A 22,454-nucleotide genomic window follows, 5' to 3' on the forward strand; every position below is an offset into this window, starting at 1 on the left:
AGGAATTCATTAATTTAAAGAAGTGTCTGACTGTTACTTAATTAAAAATATATTTTGAGTTTAGGGAATACAAAAACAAATAGAAAAGTAATTTTTATTTTAAAAAATATCAAGAATTTCTATTTTGATTATCAATGGTATAATATTTTATCTAGTATATAAAATTCTATGATGTAATCCCACTAATTTGAATATTTTTGTTTTTGAAAAGATGAAGATAAATATATGAGGGAAAAAATATTCACATGGAAAATTAGCACTAAGTAACGTAATATTTTGGTTAAGTTAATTTAGCATTGTCTCCACTCAACTATCAAATGCAATTGATTTGATAATTATGTCTTTTTTCATTTCAGATTAAGACAAAGAAATGGATGGTAGATCTAGATATATCTGCCCCACAGATAATGATCCCAGAAAACTTTGTTGACAATGCTGCCAGGATGGTTGTCCTAGACTTGGGACACTTACATATGTACAACAAAAACTTTAAACAGAGACAAGATTCGGAAGTCACTGATGAAGGTTTGTTCAAATTCAAATGATCATCTTGAAATTGAAATGATCACTTTATTGTTGCCATGCTGATGTAATGGAGTCGTTGATCCCTTTTGTTCATATTTTTTTTGGCAGATTAACATTTCTTTTCCCTTAAAAATCTTTTCAAATTCTTTTGAAAGGATTGTGTTCTCAAGCCAAAAAAGGTAACATTTTTAGAATTACGGATATTAAAAAGCAATAATGTCTTATCCTCTCACCCATATCTTATGCAACGGTTATAAAACCGACATATTTTGTCTTGACCAGTTCAAACAAAAGAAAGTTTTTGAAAAAAGAAAAAGTTTTTGTTTACAATTATTAGCAATTTGACGTGTTCATTCAACATGTTCATTAGATGCAGTAAGTGCCTAACAACTGGAGTGGTCAACTACCAACTACTTTTTACACAACAGTTATTATGCTAAATCTATAAGTTATTCATTACAGAAGAATTTCAGACCCCTCCTACTACACCCCCTAGTGCCGAGGAGGCAGAAGAAACACCAAGCCTGACCCATCTGACAGAAGCTGAAATTTATGATAAGCTGTACGATAGGTAAGGTGGTATTTAACAGGTTTTTTTTTAAGAATTTAAACCAAAAAAAGTTAATAGCAGTCTTTGTTTTGTGTTGTTTATTTTTTTAAATGAGATAAATCAAACAAATATTATTATATTTTATGAATACTGTGAGTTCAGATATTATTGAGTCAATGTAATATGACTATTTTTAGGCAGTTAAGCTGCCTTATGCGAGCACCCTGGATTTGTGTTCTATCCAATAAATGCTGAAATAGGTGCCATTGTTATTATCTTGCTGGATATTATGTTATTTATAACTTATTGGACAGTTTTTTCATACTTTTCATTCTGGATTACAAAAAATATGACCAGAAAAAAATTAAATGATCGTCGATTTTCCCAAAAGTTTTGAAGTTGCGCATAGGAAGTAGAGCACATTAGGAATTCTAATGTATTTTATTATCCCCTGAGCTTTTGGCTAAGATGTCAAAGAACAAATGTATGAAATTTTTAATCGCCGAAAATCTCTAAAGACAAGTAGTTTAGATTTCCCAAATTGCAAAAGTCGTAGGAATATTGTTTGTCGTCAATACGTAGTCAACTACGTCATTAGTTATTAGAATAAGTTCAACTGATCACACTGATGGCAGCAATTTCGAATTAGAAGACAAAATTTTCGTATCTTTCAATTTGGACGCAGGGGTTAAAATTAGCGGTGGTCCGAGGTCTGGGACCTTCCACTTTTGCAGTCGGACTTTCTACTCGGTTACTAGCTACGCCCGACATGCCCGATGGACCTTGAAAGAAAATTAAAAAAAATAACTTTCCTAACATTTTTACCAAAGCCCAATAAACGATCTCAACTTATTTTCATCATTACTATTCATGACAGCGATGTTCAATTTGATTAACTGCTAGCTTTATACAGAAAATCGCCGAAAAACAATGTGTAAATCCCAGTACAATCGTATCTCACTATCTGTCAAACAACATTGAAAAAAATGGCTGCCGCGAGAAACTATTACAATATCGGATCTGATTCCGGAAGCGGATCAGGACAATCACGGGTTTTGGCTGTCATCTAAAAAAATATCCAGACAGGTGACAAAATACATCTATGCATGGTAAATAAATATGAACACTAGACTTAAAGACCAAAAGATATATGTAAAAGAAAGGAAAAGCAGAACATATTTTGTACACAAATTTTAATGTCAAAATGTACATGTGACAGCTGGGAACAGTTTATATAACAATATATATGTTCCTGGTAACAGTATAAATTTTCTTTATCAGTGGTAAATTTTGGCAATCCATGTTAGATGCTTTTAAAGTTAAACATATTACTGCAATTTCAAGGGGAATTTTTTTCTTCTCAATTTTAATTAGTCAGTTAAAATAGCTGGAAGTTTCTTATATAAAAAAAAGATGTGGTAATGTAAAACAATGTAAAACGAGAAAACTAATAGCCTTATTTATACAAAATAAATAACTAAAAACAAATATGTAACACATAAACAAACGACAACCACTGAATTACAGACTCCTGATTTGGGACAGGCACAAAGAGTGCAACTATATATATGATACCTGAATGTAAGCAAATCTTATGATCTAAAGGTGGAGTCCATTGGGCCACTCTACCTCCTCCTGTTTGATAAGTTTAAAACGGATGAGATCCCAACCCCTTGACCATATACATTTATGTATGAGACTAAATAACTCATCAAATGAAATATCGGGGAAGTCCCTAGGGTCACCCCACCCACTATAACTTTTGTTAAAGTGAATAGAAATGTATGAAATTTTGACACAAGGTTTATGACCACAAAAGAAAGGTTTGGATTGATTTTGGGAGTTTTGGTTACAACAGTTTAGGAATAAGAGGCCCAAAGAGTCTAAAAGTAAACTTTGTTTGATTTCATAAAAAAATGAATAATTGGGGTTCTTTGATATACCGAATCTAACTGTGTATGTAGATTCTTAAATTTTGGTCCCATTTTCAAATTGGTCTTCATTAAAGTCCAAAGGGTCCAATATTAAACTGAGTTTGATTTTAACAAAAAAAATGAATTCTTGGGCTTACTTGATATGCAAAATCTAAACACTTAGATTTTTGATTATGGGCCCAGTTTTCAAGTTGGTCCAAATCAGGATCCAAAACTATTATGTTAAGAAATTTTCAATTGCACAGTATTCAGCAATAACAAGAAATCTTCAATTGTACAGTATTGTGCAATAGCAAGAAATCTTCAATTATACAGTATTGTGCATTAGCAAATATTTTCAATTGCACAGTATTGCGCAATAGCAAGAACTATCTTATTGTACAATATTGCGCAATAGCAACAGTTTTCAATTGGAGTTATCTTTCTTTGTCCAGAATAGAAGTTGAATCAACTTAAATCATTGTTTTATACAACATACAATGTATATTCACTTTTACTACCAACTGTTAGATTAGAACAATCTTTACCATTCAGTGATAACCTCTTTAAGAATTTCTGAATTTACAGATACTAAATGATCCAAAATTGATCATTTTATATAAAAAAAAAACTAGGGATGTCAACATAGAGAAGAATTATTAGTTTATTACTTTATGGTTTTACCTGGAGATAACTTTGACAACTCATCAGAAACAAATATTACTATTACATTAACATTTTCAGGTATACATTGGAACTGTCAGATTTGCAAGTAATGGTTGGCCGTGCCAGAGATAATTGGAAGCTTGCCAGAAACAGAGGATCTTCACATCTTCATGTTATAGATAAATTCACAATCAGCCTACAATTTGAAAAGTAAGTATCGTGCACATTATAAAACATGTGTATGATGAGGGTTTGGATAAAGATGAATCAACAATGAAATGTAGAAAAATAATGGGGTACTATGCCTTTTTTTAAATATCTCATATGAAAGGAACTGTTAATAGTTAGTCCCCTACTGACTTAAAAAGCAATTATTTTACCAAATCAATTGTAAGATCAGACATGATAATAAATAGAAGAATATATCCATTTCCCCCCCTTAGTGATGAATTACAGAAATATCCCTACCTTTTTTTCAATTTTTAGAGTTCTAAATCCATATATTAGTACGTCTTTTTATGCCCTACCTGCAATAGTAGAGGGGCATTATGTTTTCTGATCTGTGCATCCCATCTTCCATTCTTCCCTTCCTCCATTTGTCCGTCTGTTTGCCCTGCTTTAGGTCAAAGTCCAATCAGTTTGAAACTTAGTACACATGTTCCCTATGATACACTAAACATAGAGAAAATGATAGTGCGAGTGGAGCATCCATGTTCTAAGAACACATTCTTGTTTCCAGATCAAATGAATGATGTTTTCTTTCATTAATACAAAACTCAAGAAATACTATTCTATATACATGAAAGTGCTTGATATACTTTAAATACACTTCGACAAAATTTAAATGTATTTTTTCAAACTGGTATTTCTTCTTAAAATACATAAAAAGAAAACAGGAATCACAAAAATATACTGGACAGTAAAACTTATCACATTAAGTTATCAGAAACACTATAGGGGATATTGTTTTGAAAATTAGCATATTTTGTGTTTCAGGAGACTGGTATATACAACAGATCCACAGTATCCTAGTACAACCATGACTGCTACACTACCTTGTCTTAACTTCCATATCAATGAACATAAGGTACAATTTAGTTTTGGTGCTTCACTTACTAATAATTGGCTTTTCATTTGCACTTAAAAATATCTTTCAGATGCGCCATAGATAATTTTTCATTTGTTACCACAATAATTGGATATAAGAAGATGTGGTATGAGTTCTAACAAGACAACTCTCCATCTAAGTAACAATTCGTAAAAGTAAACCATTGAAGGTCAAATTACGGTCTCCATCACGAATCACACTGAACAGCAAGTTATAAAGGCCCCCAAATAATGACTATATTAAACCATTCAAACCGGAATACGAACAGTCTAATCTATATAAAAAACAAGAAACAGTTATAAACCACATCAACAAATGACAACCACTGAATATATTTTTCATTTGTGCTAATTATACAGGTGAACTCATGTAGGAAATAGATATATTGAAAAGAGAATTTTTTATAATAATGTTACAACATACCATAATATAATGCATACATCACAAATCCCATTCGTTATGAAAATGAAAATGAAAGCATTAATAAAAACTAATTGGATCAAATTATTGAAAGACATTTTTTTTTTTGTTCAAAAATTTTAATCACATAATCAACTGACATGAATCCCTATTGGAAATTTTTGAAACAATGAAATGATTCCAGCATGAAATTGTCCATTTTTACTGCACCCTTTCATTAATTGTGTTTATTCTTTCAGGTTTCAGCATTAAGGAACTGTGTTAACATTATAATGCAGCCGTCATACAGTAATGTTGACTTGTCACAGTCAGCCAGTGGTTCATTTAGTGACACGATGGATTCAGATAGAACACAAACTAAGCAGAACCCAGATTCAGGGAAAGGGTGAGTTATCTACCCTTTTAAAAAATATAATAACAAAACAAATTATAATGTCAAATATTGATAATAAAAAAGTTCAGTCTACTTGCAACCATTTTTTTTTGTGCAATGGAAATCTGCTGGGTTTTTTTTACTAATGAATTACGGTTGGAGTTTTTTAATATATTATTTATAACAAGACACTTCTTCGAAATTTATTGACACAAAAAAAGATAAATTACTTTTAAAAAATAAAATAAAATTTAACCCAAAACACTCTGATTATGAATTAAATCACTAATGCAAGATATAATTATATGATGATGGTGGGTAATTTGGTTTGTCAAATAAGTCTGTTCAGTTAGTGTCATGCCAACAATATGAAAAACAAATGACTTTAGTTAAAATGATGAAATTGATAATTGTTTCATTGTAGGTCGAAGAAAGAAGAAAAATCTCGAGAAATGGATGAATTTTCCAGACTGATGATTGCACAATTTTCAATCAATACTGTTTCATTAGAAATACAAAGTAGAGGTATATAGATTTCTATTTATTTCATTTTGATGATAAAAGAAGTTGAACATTAATCTATAGCTTATTATTGTAACAAATAAGTTATTAAGCCATATCAGTTGAAAAATTGTAAACCTAATGTCATTGCTGAGAAATTGTCTTAGACTCTTGATGAAAAATACATATTTTAGAACTAGTTATTTGTTTATTTAATTTTGCCCGACATATTGCAAAGATTTTTTTAAAAGTAGAAAATCCATTGATAGGTAATAGTTATCAAAAGATGCTTATTGTAGACGCCAACAAGTTGGGCCAGCTGTAATCTCTTCCCATGATACTTAAAGATTTAAAAGATTAAATATTTATTAAATATGGACATTGTAGGAAGACCTATAGCTGAACTTCAAGTGACTAAAGTAAAAGCTAACATGATCAAACGTCCCTATGACACTGCAGTAGGTCTTACTGTCCACAGTTTACTGGTTGTGGATGCATTACAGACTTACGGTCATGACTTTGAGTTGTTGATTGCATCACATAGAGGTGTCAGGTAAAATGAAATCAATTATAACTAATGTTCCATAGTATAGATATTGTATATTTTACTTGTTACAGTTGTGTCATTCGGCAAAATCTATTTCACAAATTAATTATTGTCAAGCATTTTAGCTTTGTTATGGTTGAAATTCTTACAAATTCATATTTTTTACCAGACGTTTTGCACTGAAACACAATTATGAAAAGCAATTTTACAGTAGATTCATTTACTTTTTTTTTTATGTTTTCATGTTAATTTTTCTTAAAGGATATGTTTATGTCAGCAAATGAACAATAAGAGTTCACCAACAATACAATTATAAGCTAAAATAAGGTCTTCAGTGATGATTAAACAATTGAATTATGAAATAAAGGTATGATATTTGTTAATTTCTTATAGTAACTTATATTTTAATCAGAATAAATATTTCTAATGAAAGGAAAAACAGCATATTTTTTATTTAAGTACATACAATTGGCATACAAGGGAATATGATTTCGGTTCAAGTTATTAAAACATGATTCATAGGAAATTTTGCAAAATAAAAAAAATAAATGACTTTTGATTATTTTGTAGACTGGATAGTAAAAGTGGCAGTATAATGGGATCTGATCCTGCTTCTCCAATGTCACCCACATCACCACAGTCGCCTAGATCTCCAGCAGAGATGACCCTACCCACAGCTACAACAAGTCTACAATCTGTACAGGAAGCCATCAGTAAAGCTTTCAAATCATTTGTCACAGGAGGTAGGCAAACTAAAGTATTGACTTGTTATTACATGGTATAACATTGCAGTGATGGAATTTTCTGTTATTTCTTTTATAAGTTGAACTACAAAAGTTTTATTTTAAGTAATTATAGTTTTGATGTTTTCTGTTATTTCTATACTAGTTTAACTACAAAAGTTTTATTTTAGATAATTGTAACTTTGATCTATTTCTTAAAGCTGTATTTTTTTTGAAATTCTGAGATGCATTCAAATGATCCTCAATTAAGCCTCTCTCTATTTTCTTTCTCTATGATGTATTTGTGAATTTTATTGCTTCATGGCTTAAACAAGTTAGACAACATCAAACGATAAGTGCAGAGTACAACATTTTACTATTTGAAGTATGACTTATCATTTTTTTCTTATTTGTTTTTGTAGACAAGTCTTCCACAATACACACCACCAAATCTCACCATTCCTCTGGTACACTTGATGTGGAGGCTATTATCAGACTGGATCTAGAAATTATTGATGCCAACTCACCATCTAATAAAAATGGTACTGATGTGAAGATAGCTAATCTTCAATTCAGTAACTTAGATATTATAGGTAAGAGGTAATTATGTAGAAGTAAAGTAGGGATGTTGTGTATTCATTAGTGACACAAAATCCCTACAAGTACATGACAAGTACATGACAAATTAAAGAAAAGTCATATGCATGACTTCATCGCAGAGGAAAACCTCTATCACCTTACTGCACCCTCAAAATGGCCTCCCACACTCATATGAGCGGAATTCTTTTTTTGCTAGATGGCAACAACACTTGATCAAGGCATTTAAACCACTGATGCTGAGTAGTATAAAACATTTGCACACAATAAATTGCAAAGAAATCTAATAAATAGCTTGCCTGGTATTAAATAAATTTGAAAAATAACACCAGTATTTGTTAGATAACTTTTTAGGTGATAATGAATGTACAAAGGAACTTACTTCATACTGAATATATATGTACCCTCTTCAGCTGTAAATACAAAAGTAAGGAGAATTTATGCATACAAAATAAAATAATCATCTTCATGAAGAAGTTGTTAGAATCTATATGTTAACAAATGTTTTTTCTGTGTTTGTAGCAAACCAAGAGACCATGGTAGAACTGATTAGTTTTGTGAAGCAGATTTCACCTTCAGTAGATGAAGCCAGAAGTCCTCAGGGATCTAACCTAAAATTTCAGCCTGCCTATGCGTCACAACTTTCATTAAATAGAACTTTCATGGAAAAAGGTTCTCAGGTAATGTTACTTATTTTCCTTTAATATTTTTAGAAATATTCAGGAAAACAATAATAGATAATGCAGTTTCTTTACGCCAGAAGTCCTCAGGGATCTAACTAAAATTTCAGCCTGCCTTTGCGTCACAACTTTCATTAAAAGAACTTTCATGGAAAAAGGTTCTCAGGTAATGTTACATATTTTCCTTTAATATTTATAGAAATATTCAGGAAAACAATAATAGATAATGCAGTTTCTTTACATCTTCATTAATAAGGTACCAGTTATCATTTTGGGTTGCAACCTTTTCTGCATTTCTCAACTGCAAATCTTCATAGATTTCAATATAATTTCTGTAACATGTTGTTAAGAACATATTGTTATCTTAAAATAGAAGTCTGCAACTCCTATGTAATCAATGTTAAATAACCACAATATTCTGAGATAATTTAGCATTGTGGATCTCTCGATTTTTTCATAATTTCATTTTATTTTAGCAAAAATATATCATTAATATAAGAGTTCATCATTATGTTTCAATATTCATACAGAAAAAATATAGTTCAAAGGCAATGGTAATACTTTTAGTCTTTGGCGAAGGGGACATTATAAGTATTATCCTTTACCGTCTGTCCATTTTTCTGTTCTTCCATCTTTCCTGTTTTAATTCTGATTCTAATTTAAGTTTTCTTCATCTAAATTTTATAAAACTGGTACACATTGGGCACTGAGTCATTTACCTCTATAGAGTTATGCCCCTTTTCAACTTTAAAATTGCAGAGTTTGAGTAGGGGCATTTGTGGCCTCAGACACATTCTTCATTTATTTACAAATCAGTTTACCAAATGTTGACTGTATGTATTGTTTATTTTTCAGGAGACAACTTCCAAACTTGATGTAACAGCTGATTTCCATAAACTGAACATTTTATTAATGAGATTAGAAAGTATAAAGGGATGTAAACATGCAAGGAAAGTGGCTACCTTTACAATGTCGTCCGCTCAATTACAGGCCACTGTAGGTAAGTTATATTTAAAAGGAGGGACAAGGAAAAGGGCAACATTTACAATGTGATATGTTTAATTGCAGGCTACTGTAGATAAACTATATTTAAAAAGACCGGCATTGAAAAGGGCAACATTAACAATGTCAGCTGGCCAATTATAAGCTACTATAGGTAAGCAATGTGTAAAACCACATACAAGGAAAAGGGCAACATTTGCAATGTGATCTGACCAATAACCGGTAATAGGTAATCTTTATTTCTAAGGATGGGCAAGGAAAGTGGCAGTATTTTCAATGTCATCTGCAAATTTGCAGGCTCCTATAGAAAAGCTATGTTTAAAATGACAGGTAAGGAAAGTGGCAATTTTTGCAAAGAGTAAATGGCCTGATTTATTTTCATAACAATAGACGAAAAACAAACATGATATACCACTACTAACAACAACCACTGAATTATTGTTTAATTATTGTCAGGTAGGTTTTTACCTTAATGTAAAATACTATTTTGAAACCATTCTTCTCATAAGATGTCAATACTTTGTTTGTGTAATTACAGGGAATGAGTTAGATGTGACTGGATCACTTGGTGGTTTCCATGTTATAGATGTCACCCCAGATGCTGATAAACATTACCATATATTCAGTGTGGGAAGTGAGGATATCTTAAACTCTCATTCAGATTCTGTACAACAGAGTGTTATGTATAAAACTGCTCATGAATCTATGTTTGAAACCAGCAGTAAAGCTTTGCAGTTTAGTTTTATAAAAGGCGTTCAGCCATCGTCGACAATTCAGGACTTTACACTTGACACTAGTCAGGTGTCTGATAACTCAGGACAAAAATTGACCTCTGTTAATGTACAAATGGCGTCAATGTGTTATATACATTCTCCTAGACTTTTAAATGAGGTCACACAATGTGTTTCAGAATTTACCGATTTTATGACGAAAGTAGCAGCATCAATCAAAACGGCAGCTTCTGAAGTGGCCAAAGGTATAATGACTAAGAAATCAGACATATCCATGCTTGGTAGCACAACAGGTCTGGATTTCACTAAATCAAATCTTTCTATAAATAGTGATGATGAAATAGCTGAATGTCAAAAAGGTTCACATATCTTGTTAAATGCTCAGTTAGAAATTCCTGTGATAGTTTTTCCAAGATCAGCCACAAGTTCTGACGTTCTAGTGGCTCATTTAGGTCACATTTCTGTTAAAAACTTTGATTCCTTAAGTCAGGACTTGGATGAGGCTGAAATGTCACCTGCTTCCACAGTGCGTATGTTTGTTGAGGCTAAAGATGTAAATCTGTATTCACTTAACACTGACAAACACATGGAACAATTTCCAGCTTATGTTAATGCAGATACATTATTTGATACTTCTATTTATAGAAACAGTGATTATGGGCTGCCGATTGTTCACAATACAACTATTGAAATCCTGCTTGAGCATGTGCAGCCAGATCCAATGATTATAAATGTTGATGAGACAGAAAATTGGTGTTTTAATGGTGAATTGCGGAAACCTAAAACCAAAGATATTTTAAGTATTATTGATGTCACTGCCTGCATATCTACGCCACTAAATGTTGAATTATGTAAATCTGTTTATGAACAAATATTACAAACCACTGACAATTTAACATATAATGAAAATATTCATGGGAAGTTAAATATAGCCACTGATCAAACTAAAAAATCTCAAACTGAGCAATTAAAGTCACAAAAAGTTGGGTTTAAACCTTCAGAAAAAGAAAAGAAGAAGGAAGATTCTGTGATTAAAGTTAATTTTAAAGTGCCAATTCTTAATGTCGAAATGAAAGGAGAGTTTGACGAGGGTTACAAAGGACTTGTTAATTTGAATTTACAAGATTTTACACTCAACATGAAAAAGGAAAATTCATACTCAACAGAGATTGAAGTTCAGTTGAAATCTTTGATAATGGAAGACTTATTAGAAAATGAAAATTCAGAACATAGGTATCTGATGATATCACGACAAGTGGAAGATAATAAACAGCCAGAACCTAAACTGTTCCTATCTCAATCCTGTCCTGATAGTTGTATTATAACACCAGTTCCTGTCATGCCTCATTCGCTACCATCCAGTTTTCACAAAGATTTAAATATTGGAGATTTTGAGACGCAATGGAAACAAACCAGGGGATTACGGAGGACTGGGGTGCCAAAATCTGAGAAGTATGTCATAGTATTTAGTTGTTAATCTTATTATAAACCTCAAACTTATAAAAATTGTTTAAAGCAACACTTTTTGGAAATAACATGAGAGAGTCTTGAGTCCTTGCTATAGGGGGGAGGTTTTTTTTAATGAGCAGTACAAAAAGATATCAACCAACAACTTTGAAATTTTGAAAAGTTAATTAGAATGCAAAAATAAATTAAATTGCCATTTAAAAAATTCAAATCAATTAAAGTTTAAAACTTTTAAAAGAAAATTGATCTAGATAAATACTTGTTTTCCCAATTTACTAAAAAAAAAAAAAGGTATTCAAATTGCTGAAAAAGTTTATTTTAAAGAAAGTTTGTTTTAATCGGAAGGTGTTTGATGATGAAAAATATTCCTACAATATAATCTGAAGATCAGTCCAACCAAAACAGGGTTCATTTAGTGAAAGAAGCATACAAATATGTATGACTTTCCTTTGCATGAGTACATGAAATTTATAGTATGTATGGTAAGATACTTCTTAGACTTATGCTGTTGCTATAAAATACTTATTCAAATATTTTCTCTTTTTTTCTGCTCAGAAAATCTTACCCTAGTACACCACCACCATCATTAAGACACTCCAGACGAGGATCTATAGAGAAATGTAAAGAAGATGATCTTGTACATATAAGTGTGGTATTAGTAGATAAATTCTCTCATGAATATGTCACCAAATACAACAAGGTAAGTTAGTGGTAGTGTGCTATTCATTGATAAATTCTCTCAAGAATATGTCTGACACCAAATACAACAAGGTAAGTTAGTGGGAGTGTGCTATTCATAGATAAATTCTCCCAGGAATATTTGTATCAAAGATATACATGTACTTTAGATTTCTAATGTATTGTGTGTTTTATTTTATTCACATTACCTGGTGTCTGTTCACAAAATAATTTTCAAATGTTAAATTGATAGTTCTCTCGCTAATTAAAGTTTATAGTTATTAAGAAATGGTTCATATGTGAATTAATTGTTTTTTTCTGCAGACAAACAGAATAATAGACGTAGACTTCAATTCTCTGGAGGCTAATGTTAACCTACAGACCTGGGTTGTGTTGCTGGACTTTCTGGGACTAGGGGCTAAAATACATGACGAAGATATTGAACCTACTAAAGACTCCCCAGTAATACAGAAAGATTTTCCAAGTAAGTATTAAGTTTGTATTGGAAAAGAAAATTTTATTGAAAAAGTGTGGAAAGATTTGCATTACATACTGTCATTTAAAAATCACATGAACTGATTTCCACTAGGTTTCATCAATCAAATCAATAAATTTTACATATTCCTATAAAATCTTTATCCAATTAGAAAGTGCTTGAAAGTATTCAGCTTTTGTAGAATGGGAAAAAAATGTTGCACAATCTGTCAAATGAGAAGAAAAGTAAAAATAAAAACTTGAGAAGGTGTTTGACTTTTCACATGAATGGAAAATTTGTCAAAGCGAACATGCCTATTCTTTACAAAAGACCAGTGCAAGCATAGAAATTTTAGCTATTGTCAAATTTACTTTATATTTAAATTTCAGAACCTGAAGAGACAAATGTGAACTCTGTTGTCAAATTAAAAGTGAAGAGTTTCTCGTTGATTTTAAACAAACCAGAATATGAGCTATCCAGAGCTAAGATTTCTAAATTCTCCTCCAATATTGAAACCAGGGATGGTAACTTAGATGTCAAGGGACAGTTGGGCAGTATTTCTTTGACTGACCAGTCTCCCCATGGTAAATTGTACAGGGAAAGGTTTATTACTGAAGGAAATCAGGCTTTAGTCTTTGATATATTCAAGTAAGTTATGTATTAACAATTCATGATATGTAAGAATGATAATTCAAAATTAATGTCAGAATGAAAGATGAAAGAAATTTTATTATTTTTTTCTCGAAATAGTTGACAATACAAAAATCTGGTTTCCAGAAGAAAACAATATGATGAATAACTATATGATCAAAAGTAAAATTAAATTTAAAAAAATGGAAGTTTACAATTTGAATACAAAAAATGTACCTTCTTAGAGGTGCACTAAATGCATTGATTCTTTACAGATATGGTCTTCCAGATCCAGGGCTACAGAGAGATTGTGATATAAAAGTGAAATTAAAAATGTCCTCTGTTAGATATGTACACACCAATAGATTTCAATCAGAGTTTGTTGCTTTCCTTCAACACTTTTTACAACTTCAAGATGTACTGGGCAGGATGAGGGCTGCTTCTGCAGGCATGAAGGTATGTATTTCAGTGAATAGATTCCTACTCTTCCTATTGAAACATGATATTTTAGGCAGTATTGGATATTCAATTTGTTCTTTTTTAAAAAGAATTGGAACTTAATTATTGATAAAAAAAAATGACAAATTTCATTTTTTGGCAGATATGTTGAAGCAAGCTGGAATTGTAAAGTAGATTATTATTTATAATTGATTTTAACTAAGAAATTTGAAATCACTGAGTGCTGGTATTTTGCAACCACATTGTCTGTCGTTACAAATTACTCTGTTTCTGTTTTATAGAATGAGTTGATGGTCAATTGGGTAAAATATTCAGTAAAACTGTCTTCTTCATACTGACTACATTCAAACTTCTGTAATCCAGTTCCTCTCAATCAACGTCCTCCTCATACTGGCTAAAAAAAGAAGTATCTCCTTATATTTATTCAAACAAACTCACATTTAATCTAAAAAACTTACAAGTATTTTTTAAAGTTGTATAAATAATTATTTAAACTATTGATGTTTTGAAGAGAAGCTGTTAATGATCTTCAATTATAATTTCAGGTTGCAGACAAAGCATCTAGAGGCTCTAGGATTATGTTGGACATAGAACTAAAGTCTCCAATTATTGTAATACCTCACAGTTCTCAGTCTTATGATGTTCTTGTTGTTGACCTTGGAAATCTGACCTTGAAAAATGTCTTCAGACATGATGGAACTGATGGTACTCTATCAGCTATTTATAGACCTGTGATACCGGAATCTGTTTCTGTTAAACGAAATTTATCTAATGATTCTTTGTTATCTAAATGTTCTTCCGACGTATCAATTGGGTCATTAAACATGATGACCCAAAGTACATATAATGAACTACTACCTCCTGGTGTTAGTGAAGATCCTATGACCTCTAGTATCTATGGCAATCTGGAAAAAGATGACCGTTATGATGAGGATGGTTATGAAATAAGTGAAACAGAGGTTTATGACCCTACACTAGAGCCAAGAACACCAGAGGGCACTAGTGTAGATCCAAACTTCCTTTTAGATTCAAGTTCATCAGGGTCATCAGATCAGAAACGAAATGTCCGTAAAACTGATAGTGATTCTTCACAGGAAACAAACTTCAGACCTAACTTTGGTTTTGATAATCTCCTTAAGGTGAATTCTGATGGATCTGTTTCATCTGAAGGACCAGATTATATTTGTCTGTTGGACGTTATGTCAGTAGTACTATCAGACATGGACTTATACTCTGCAGAGAGGGTAGATAAACAAACATATAACAGATCATTTGTCAAGTCAAGTCATACAGATTTGGTGTTTAAAGATTGTGTATTGCAGCAACAGGTAATACATAGATTTCATTGTTAGAATGCTGTCACAGTTATAAAGTAAATTTAAGTTAAATTTTTGTAACAGTAAAAGATAAATAAGTTTGAGCTTCTGGATTTATTTTTTTTTCATTGAAATTTGAAAATGTTATAGAATACTTTTAACATACTTCTCAAATTGTTCTAAAATATAAGAAAATATAGAAATAAGAAGATGTGGTATGATTGCCAACGACACAGAAATTAACAACTATAGGCCTTCAGCAATTACCAAGAAGAAAAAGAGAAAAGTAACAGCCTAATTTATGTACAAAATGATGAGCGAAAAACAAATAGGTTACACAGCAACAAAAGACAACCACTGAATTACAGGCTCCTGATTTGGGTCAGGCACCAACAGAATGTAGTGGGGTTTAACTTTTATGAAGGCACCAACCCTTCCCCAACCTGCAACAGTGGTGTAATGTGCATTCAATAATGAAGTACTAACCATAGTTTTACTTTTGTAGGGAGGAAAATCGTTGAAAGAGAAGGGTATGTTGAAGTTACAGATAGAAAGAAACCTAGAGAATGATATCAGTCATGCTGTTCCTGACTTTAGGATCAATGGAGCATTGTCTGCCATGCATATAACTATTGATATGAACCAGTACAAGTTAATCAAAGGGATACTGGATCATAATCTGGGAGAAAGGTTACCAGAGTTCCAAAAACCTCTCATGTCACATCTTATTAACCCAGAAATAAATGTAAGTATAACTTGTACCCATTACTTCAAATTGTGATTTGTTTTTACCTTTTGAGTATTTGATTAATGAATTTAAAATTGAGAATGGAAATGGGGAATGTGTCAAAGAGACAACAATCCGACCAAAGAAAAAAACAACAGCAGAAGGTCACCAACAGGTCTTCAATGTAGCGAGAAATTCCCACACCCGGAGGCGTCCTTCAGCTGGCCCCTAAACAAATATATACTAGTTCAGTGATAATGAACGCCATACTAATTTCCAAATTGTACACAAGAAACTAAAATTAAAATAATACAAGAGCATAAATAAGTGCATATAGTTTTTTCAATACAGAAAACATTAGATTTTTTTATATTAAATTTTTGACCATAATCTATTATTATACTTAAAGCATACTTTAAATAAGTATTATAAGAATGATGTTTTTGATATAATCTTTTCTATTTAATTAAACAATATTCCTTATCATTTCAGACTGTGCTGAGTGGAACTGTTTGGCAGAATATTGGCATGGCAATAGATCTAAACAATGTTACAATAGAACTGGTTCTGTCACACGACCAGGGACCAGATTATCCAGAATGCTCTCTGGCTAAATTAGATTTTATATCATCTACATTCAGATTTGATAGTTTCTCCAACCAATCAAAAGATGTTGATCTTGTGTCTCATGAGATTGTAGCCAGTGATACTAGATACAGAGGTAGACAAATTATAGATTTGCTTCTGAGTGATTCCATAAAAATTGATTGGGATGGAAGGACTCCTAAAATCACCCCTTCAGCCAACATTCTTTGAGTAAATTTGCATACATCATGTCCAAAAACAAAATAACTTTTCCTATCCCCAACCCCAGTTTCAATACTTATAAAATGAGAATGGAAATGGGGAATTTGTCAAAGCGACAACAACCTGACCATAGAGTAGACAACAGCAGAAGGCCACCACTGGGTCTTCAATGTAGCGAGAAACTCCCACACCCGGAGGTGGTATGTGTATGTGAGGCTAACATGCCACCACACCAAGATACAATAAAATTTAATGAGGTGTTTGGAAGGTTATCACAATTTGCTGATTAAATTTTCTTGTTGAGTTTTGGTATTTTTTATCTACCATTGTCATAGTTCTGATGTTGGGAATTTGAAATTTATGAGAGACATGATTCTTTTTGTCATTCTTAATCATTGATTAGATAATGGTAGAATTTAATTGGAATTAAAAACAATTTTAACATTATAATGGTAACTGAAAGTTTATCATCCTATATAATATGAAATTATTATTCTTTCAAAGATGCTCCAGTAAATGTAAGACCCAATGTATTTGAGAAGATTTTACAGCCAGGACCAGTTAAGAATAAAAGAAACCAGTCATCAGACTATGGATCCTTCCAGCTAGAGCTCCACTTCAGATCAACAAAGGATTCAAACCAGTTCTCTATACTACTCAATAACATGAAATTAATGTGTATATTTGATTGGCTGCTCACAGTCCAGGAATTTCTTGCTGCAAAACCAGAGGATCCATTTTCAGAAGGTAATTGCAATTATTTTTCTTTCTAGTCTCCAAGTTCTGTCTAAAGTAATCCTTGAACAAATTACTTGTGAAATGGTTGTATCAAATTTGGAATAAGATAAACACCTTTCTATAAAAACTGATATTAAATAAAAAAATAGAATTGGATTTTGTCAGAATAAAAATCAAATACTGTTGAAGGCTGTTGTCTAAAAAGGCATGCTGTCATACTATAATTTAGGAATATACATATTTCAAATAAGACTAAAACTGATATGCAAAACACCAGCTTTGGTTATCTAATTGAAGCATGTTCCATCATGGTTTATTTTGAGTTATTCAATTAATTAACATTGTAGAAGAGGAAAATGGTGCATTAGAAGATGAAAGTGGCACTGATGACATACCACTGTCTCCAAAACCAGGATCTGGAACTTGTAGTCCCGTCACAATGTCTAGTGGTGTCATGACCAAGAGAGGTCCAATAGTGGAACAGGTTAGTCTAAAACCAAAAATGTACTCTTGTGCTAGGTGGGATTCAGGTTCATTTTGTTAAAACAAATTTCTTTGCTGAATGCTGAATTGCTTAATACAACTGTCAGAATAAAAAAAATATAAATATATTATTGTAAAAATTTCGAATTAATGTTAAACATGGAAGTCATGAGGATATGACATATTTGGTAACTGTGATTTGATTGGTATAAATGTATCTTATAATATAAAATCCTATGCATTCCTAAAGGTTACAAACATGAGAATAATGATTGACATTATCTTCTAATACGTAAGAGGAGCTGGTTTCTTTTGTCATTATGTTACAAAATGCTTTCATGAAAAAGCAGCAATTGTTTTATTTATAATTTTTGTATTGAATAATCAATTAATTTTCCAAATTAATAATCTAGCAAAAGGTGTACTTGTTTATAGTTGTTGGAAATTTTTCTATAATTGTAGGTAGAGGTACCCTTTGAACTAAAGTTGAATGTATCTGACACACAGTTTGTTGTGGTTGAAGACAGTACAACATGGGATACTAATGCTGTTATTCTAAAGGTATAGTATTGATAGATCATAAGGGAATAACTCATATGACCATATGGTAGTGTTAAGGGTAGTCTCAATCATGGTTTAATAAAAACAGAGAAAAATGATAATTTGTAATGGGGTTAAAATTGGTTTACAGGGGAAATGATCATATATTAAAGTAAAAATACTTATATTCTTGTATTATATTTGATAGATAGGGTAACAAGATTCTATATAATATGTGCTAGCTCTAAATCAATAGACAATTCTCAGATTTCAGTTCAGTGTTATAAAGGATTTATAACAAACTTTGAAATGGCTGGATCCATTGGATTAGTGTAAATTTTTTAGCACTCAGTCAATGATTTTGCACTTTCCATTCTAAAGTTGTATTAAATAAATAAATAACAAAAGAATGTGCAACTTGGTGTGTTAAGATAGTCCATACAATCAACTTAAGGTGGTAAGAAACACCTTAACTAATATTAATTTGGCTTGTTTAATTTTCATTAAAAAAAAATATACAGAGTTATATCTGTAATGCTATGTACCACTTAAGAACTATTCTTTGATACTCACTTGTAATGGCTATACATTTCTTACAATTGCATAGATCAATGCTATAGATCGATGTAACTTGAAACCTGGTTTTCTCATAAATAGCATTCTTATAGAAGTGAAAAAAGTCTGTTTTTTTTATATAAAACTCTTCAAATATCTTTATATTTGCAATATGTATATTTACAGAGTACAGCAGTTTTAACATACAGACCCTCATCTCAGGAGAAGCTGTTATCATGTAGTTTACAAAGTATTGAGGTGTTTTCATGTAGTTTGCTCTCCGAGGAGGAGACTGCTCTGTCAATCATAGACCCTTTGATGATTAATATAGACTTAAATGCCAATCCTTTACCAGACCTCAATAAATCTGGGTCCACTGGTCTGCTGGAGGCCTCAGAAATAAGACAGAGGAATCTATTACTAGAGGTAGGCTATCATAATGATTAAGCATATTATGTTTTGCTAAATTTTTCATCTTTTGCCTAAACCATGAATTATTTCTGGAAAATGTTAATATCATGCAGTGAATAATGAAGACAAAAGTAATTACAAAAATACATTATACAGAATTTTCCATAATAACACTCGTAAGATGCTGAAAATTTGAACAGGCCAAATGCTAAAAGTAACATCTTTATAGCAGGAAAGCATTCAGAGTAATTTGTGAACCATTTAATTATTTTCTGTGACATACACTGGTGGGACACAGGCAAACATCCTTGATGAATTAAAATGCATAACAATAATATATTGTATTGTTAATTATATATCATGTATATTTCAGGTGTCATTTAATACCATGAATATCAGGCTATCATACCTTGACATGAAGATGTTCCTGGCAATCCTTAATTCACTTCCAGATCAAGCATTAAAAGCTAAAAATAGAGAATCTCAAACAGTACCAAGCAAATACCCATGTAAGTAACATTCTCTCTCAAAATATTTAAACAAGAATCTTTTTGCTAATAAGATATCTAAACGCAACTTTGTACTTTCTGTTTCAAATACCTTTTATGATCCTCTGGTTTTTGTGGTAATTATACATACCTTCAAACATTGGATGGCAGGAATCTCATTGGCTAAAGTAAATTTGATAAGAACAGAAAGTAGACAGGAGGGTTTTCAGATCTTTGTAAGCAAAGAGTGAACTAAAGATCTGGAATCAGTTCACAAAAAAACTTATGATTAAGATTGATCGTAAGTCATGAAATATTTAGTAAACATACAATAAATATTAGTCTTAAGTTTTTTGGTGAAACTGAATCCTGTACTTATGTTTATGTTCTTGAATTACTGAACCTTACTTACCTGACAATTCCTCTGTAATAAGCTAAAAACTTTCAATAATTGTTCAGTAGTTCGAATGAATAAAATTACAAGGCACTAAAGAAAAGGTTTGCACATTGCTAGTCTGAAAGTCCAATTTCTCTTGCATAGCACAGTAAAGATTGTTGTCTGAGGAGACAAATATGAAATAATGACATTCAATTGTATATATTGATGGACATTTTATCATATTAAAATTTAAAGTATGCTTTTGAACATAGATTTATAGAAATGCTCAATCCAACATATGAATATAGAATATACATAGTTTCTCTTTCTACAGCAAATAAAATGAAGTGTCTAAAGGACTTGGGATTTGCTGAAGAAGAATGTGAGAAATCTTTAGATGAATGTAATGGTGATTTAACAGAGGCTGCGTTATGGTTGACTGCACATGGTAAACCACTACCTGTGGAGAAGAAAGAAGGAGGACTGAAACTTACAAGTATTGAGGTAATCTAATATTATGGAGAAAACAATTAATACTGTTATTTTCCATGTTTCTTTTGTTAAATTGACTTGTACAAAACATAAATTACTCTTAAAAATAAATTTGATGCATCTGAAGCACTTTTCTTGATTTGCCTTTATCAGGATTGCCTATAGCAAAAAAAAATCTTGTAATATATAGATATAAGAAGATGTTGTATGAGTGTCAATGAGACAATTCTCCATCAAAGTTAAAATTTGTAAAAGTAAACAATTATAGCTCAAAGTACAGCCTTCAACACAGAGCCTTGACTCACACCAAACAGCAAGGTATAAAGACCCCCAAAATTGAATAGTGTAAAACCAATCAAACAGGAAAATCCCCCCATAAAACAAAAAAATTAGAAACACTTATAAACCACATCAACAAACAACCACTAAACAACAATATACATGTTGTTCAAAAGAAAGAAGGTTCATGTGTATAACTATTATTATTGATTTGAACTCTTGAAGATTTTACTGTTATTTCTCCAAGAAGTTTTTAGTCAACAGCTTTTAAATGTTGAATGAGTTTTTAAGAATTCCAGTAGTTTAAAACCAAGCTGTGAGTTATACATTAAATATAGAGTTGCATCTGTTTGTATGTCCTGTACTACTTCATTCAGTCACTCTTTATTTCAGCTGAAGGCATCATGTGTATGTCTGTGTTTCTTCATTCAGTCACTTTGTATTTCAGCTGAAGGCATCATGTGTATGTCTGTGTTTTATTGATGATTGTAAGGACTCTGATGTACCACTGGCCGAACTATCATTTAATAACATTAATGTCAATCAAAAGCTACAGAATGTGATGGAGGGACAGGCCAGATTCAGTCTGATGGGGGACTATTACAACAGGGAACTGTCTGGCTGGGAACCATTTATAGAACCTTGGAGGTAGGTATATATAGTCTTAGAACATTCAGTCGGATGGGGGACTATAACAAAAGGGAACTCTCTGGCTGGGAACCATTTATAGAACATTGGAGGTAGGTATATAAAGTCTTAGAACATTCAGTCGCATGGGGGACTATAACAAAAGGGAACTCTCTGGCTGGGAACCATTTAAAGAACCAAGTGGAGGTAGGTATATATACAAAACCTATTGCCACAAAACTCAGATTGAGTAAAAATTTGGGAAGCGTCAATTCAGTTATATCCTTATTATGACTTTATATGATATGCAAGCAGAGCCACATCTGTTTCAGAGAAACACTTTCCCTATTTATTTGTTTTGTCATTTAGTTTCAAATTTTAAATACCTTTGATGAAATAGGTACTGAACAAATCTTTCTATAAAATTTTAGATGCAGTACTGAGTGGAGACAGTATGAATTAAAAGGAGATATCAAGAAAGATCTACAGATAAATGGTAATTTGATATAAGAAGAGATGGTTTAAATACCAATGAGACAACTCTCCATCCAAGTAACAATTTGTAAAA

The 22,454-nt window shown here is 31.6% G+C and overlaps 1 protein-coding gene across 1 annotated transcript in view; it reads left to right on the forward strand.

Moving 5' to 3' along the window:
• LOC134688066 (intermembrane lipid transfer protein VPS13D-like) overlaps positions 1–22,454 on the forward strand; it is a 74,285-nt gene that overhangs the window by 19,525 nt on the left and 32,306 nt on the right. The window contains exons 21-47 of the mRNA XM_063548534.1: positions 357–525; positions 988–1,096; positions 3,733–3,864; positions 4,651–4,741; positions 5,422–5,567; positions 5,980–6,080; positions 6,444–6,609; positions 7,174–7,346; positions 7,748–7,918; positions 8,445–8,602; positions 9,458–9,602; positions 10,143–11,787; positions 12,358–12,502; positions 12,805–12,964; positions 13,345–13,603; positions 13,861–14,041; positions 14,590–15,372; positions 15,866–16,105; positions 16,580–16,808; positions 17,399–17,641; positions 17,980–18,116; positions 18,578–18,676; positions 19,397–19,636; positions 19,995–20,130; positions 20,823–20,992; positions 21,708–21,907; positions 22,318–22,382. Coding sequence (XP_063404604.1) covers positions 357–525; positions 988–1,096; positions 3,733–3,864; positions 4,651–4,741; positions 5,422–5,567; positions 5,980–6,080; positions 6,444–6,609; positions 7,174–7,346; positions 7,748–7,918; positions 8,445–8,602; positions 9,458–9,602; positions 10,143–11,787; positions 12,358–12,502; positions 12,805–12,964; positions 13,345–13,603; positions 13,861–14,041; positions 14,590–15,372; positions 15,866–16,105; positions 16,580–16,808; positions 17,399–17,641; positions 17,980–18,116; positions 18,578–18,676; positions 19,397–19,636; positions 19,995–20,130; positions 20,823–20,992; positions 21,708–21,907; positions 22,318–22,382 — 6,493 coding nt within the window. The remainder of the gene's footprint in view (positions 1–356; positions 526–987; positions 1,097–3,732; positions 3,865–4,650; positions 4,742–5,421; positions 5,568–5,979; positions 6,081–6,443; positions 6,610–7,173; positions 7,347–7,747; positions 7,919–8,444; positions 8,603–9,457; positions 9,603–10,142; positions 11,788–12,357; positions 12,503–12,804; positions 12,965–13,344; positions 13,604–13,860; positions 14,042–14,589; positions 15,373–15,865; positions 16,106–16,579; positions 16,809–17,398; positions 17,642–17,979; positions 18,117–18,577; positions 18,677–19,396; positions 19,637–19,994; positions 20,131–20,822; positions 20,993–21,707; positions 21,908–22,317; positions 22,383–22,454) is intronic.

Source organism: Mytilus trossulus, chromosome 10, assembly GCF_036588685.1.
Source record: "Mytilus trossulus isolate FHL-02 chromosome 10, PNRI_Mtr1.1.1.hap1, whole genome shotgun sequence".
NCBI lineage: Eukaryota > Metazoa > Mollusca > Bivalvia > Mytilida > Mytilidae > Mytilus > Mytilus trossulus.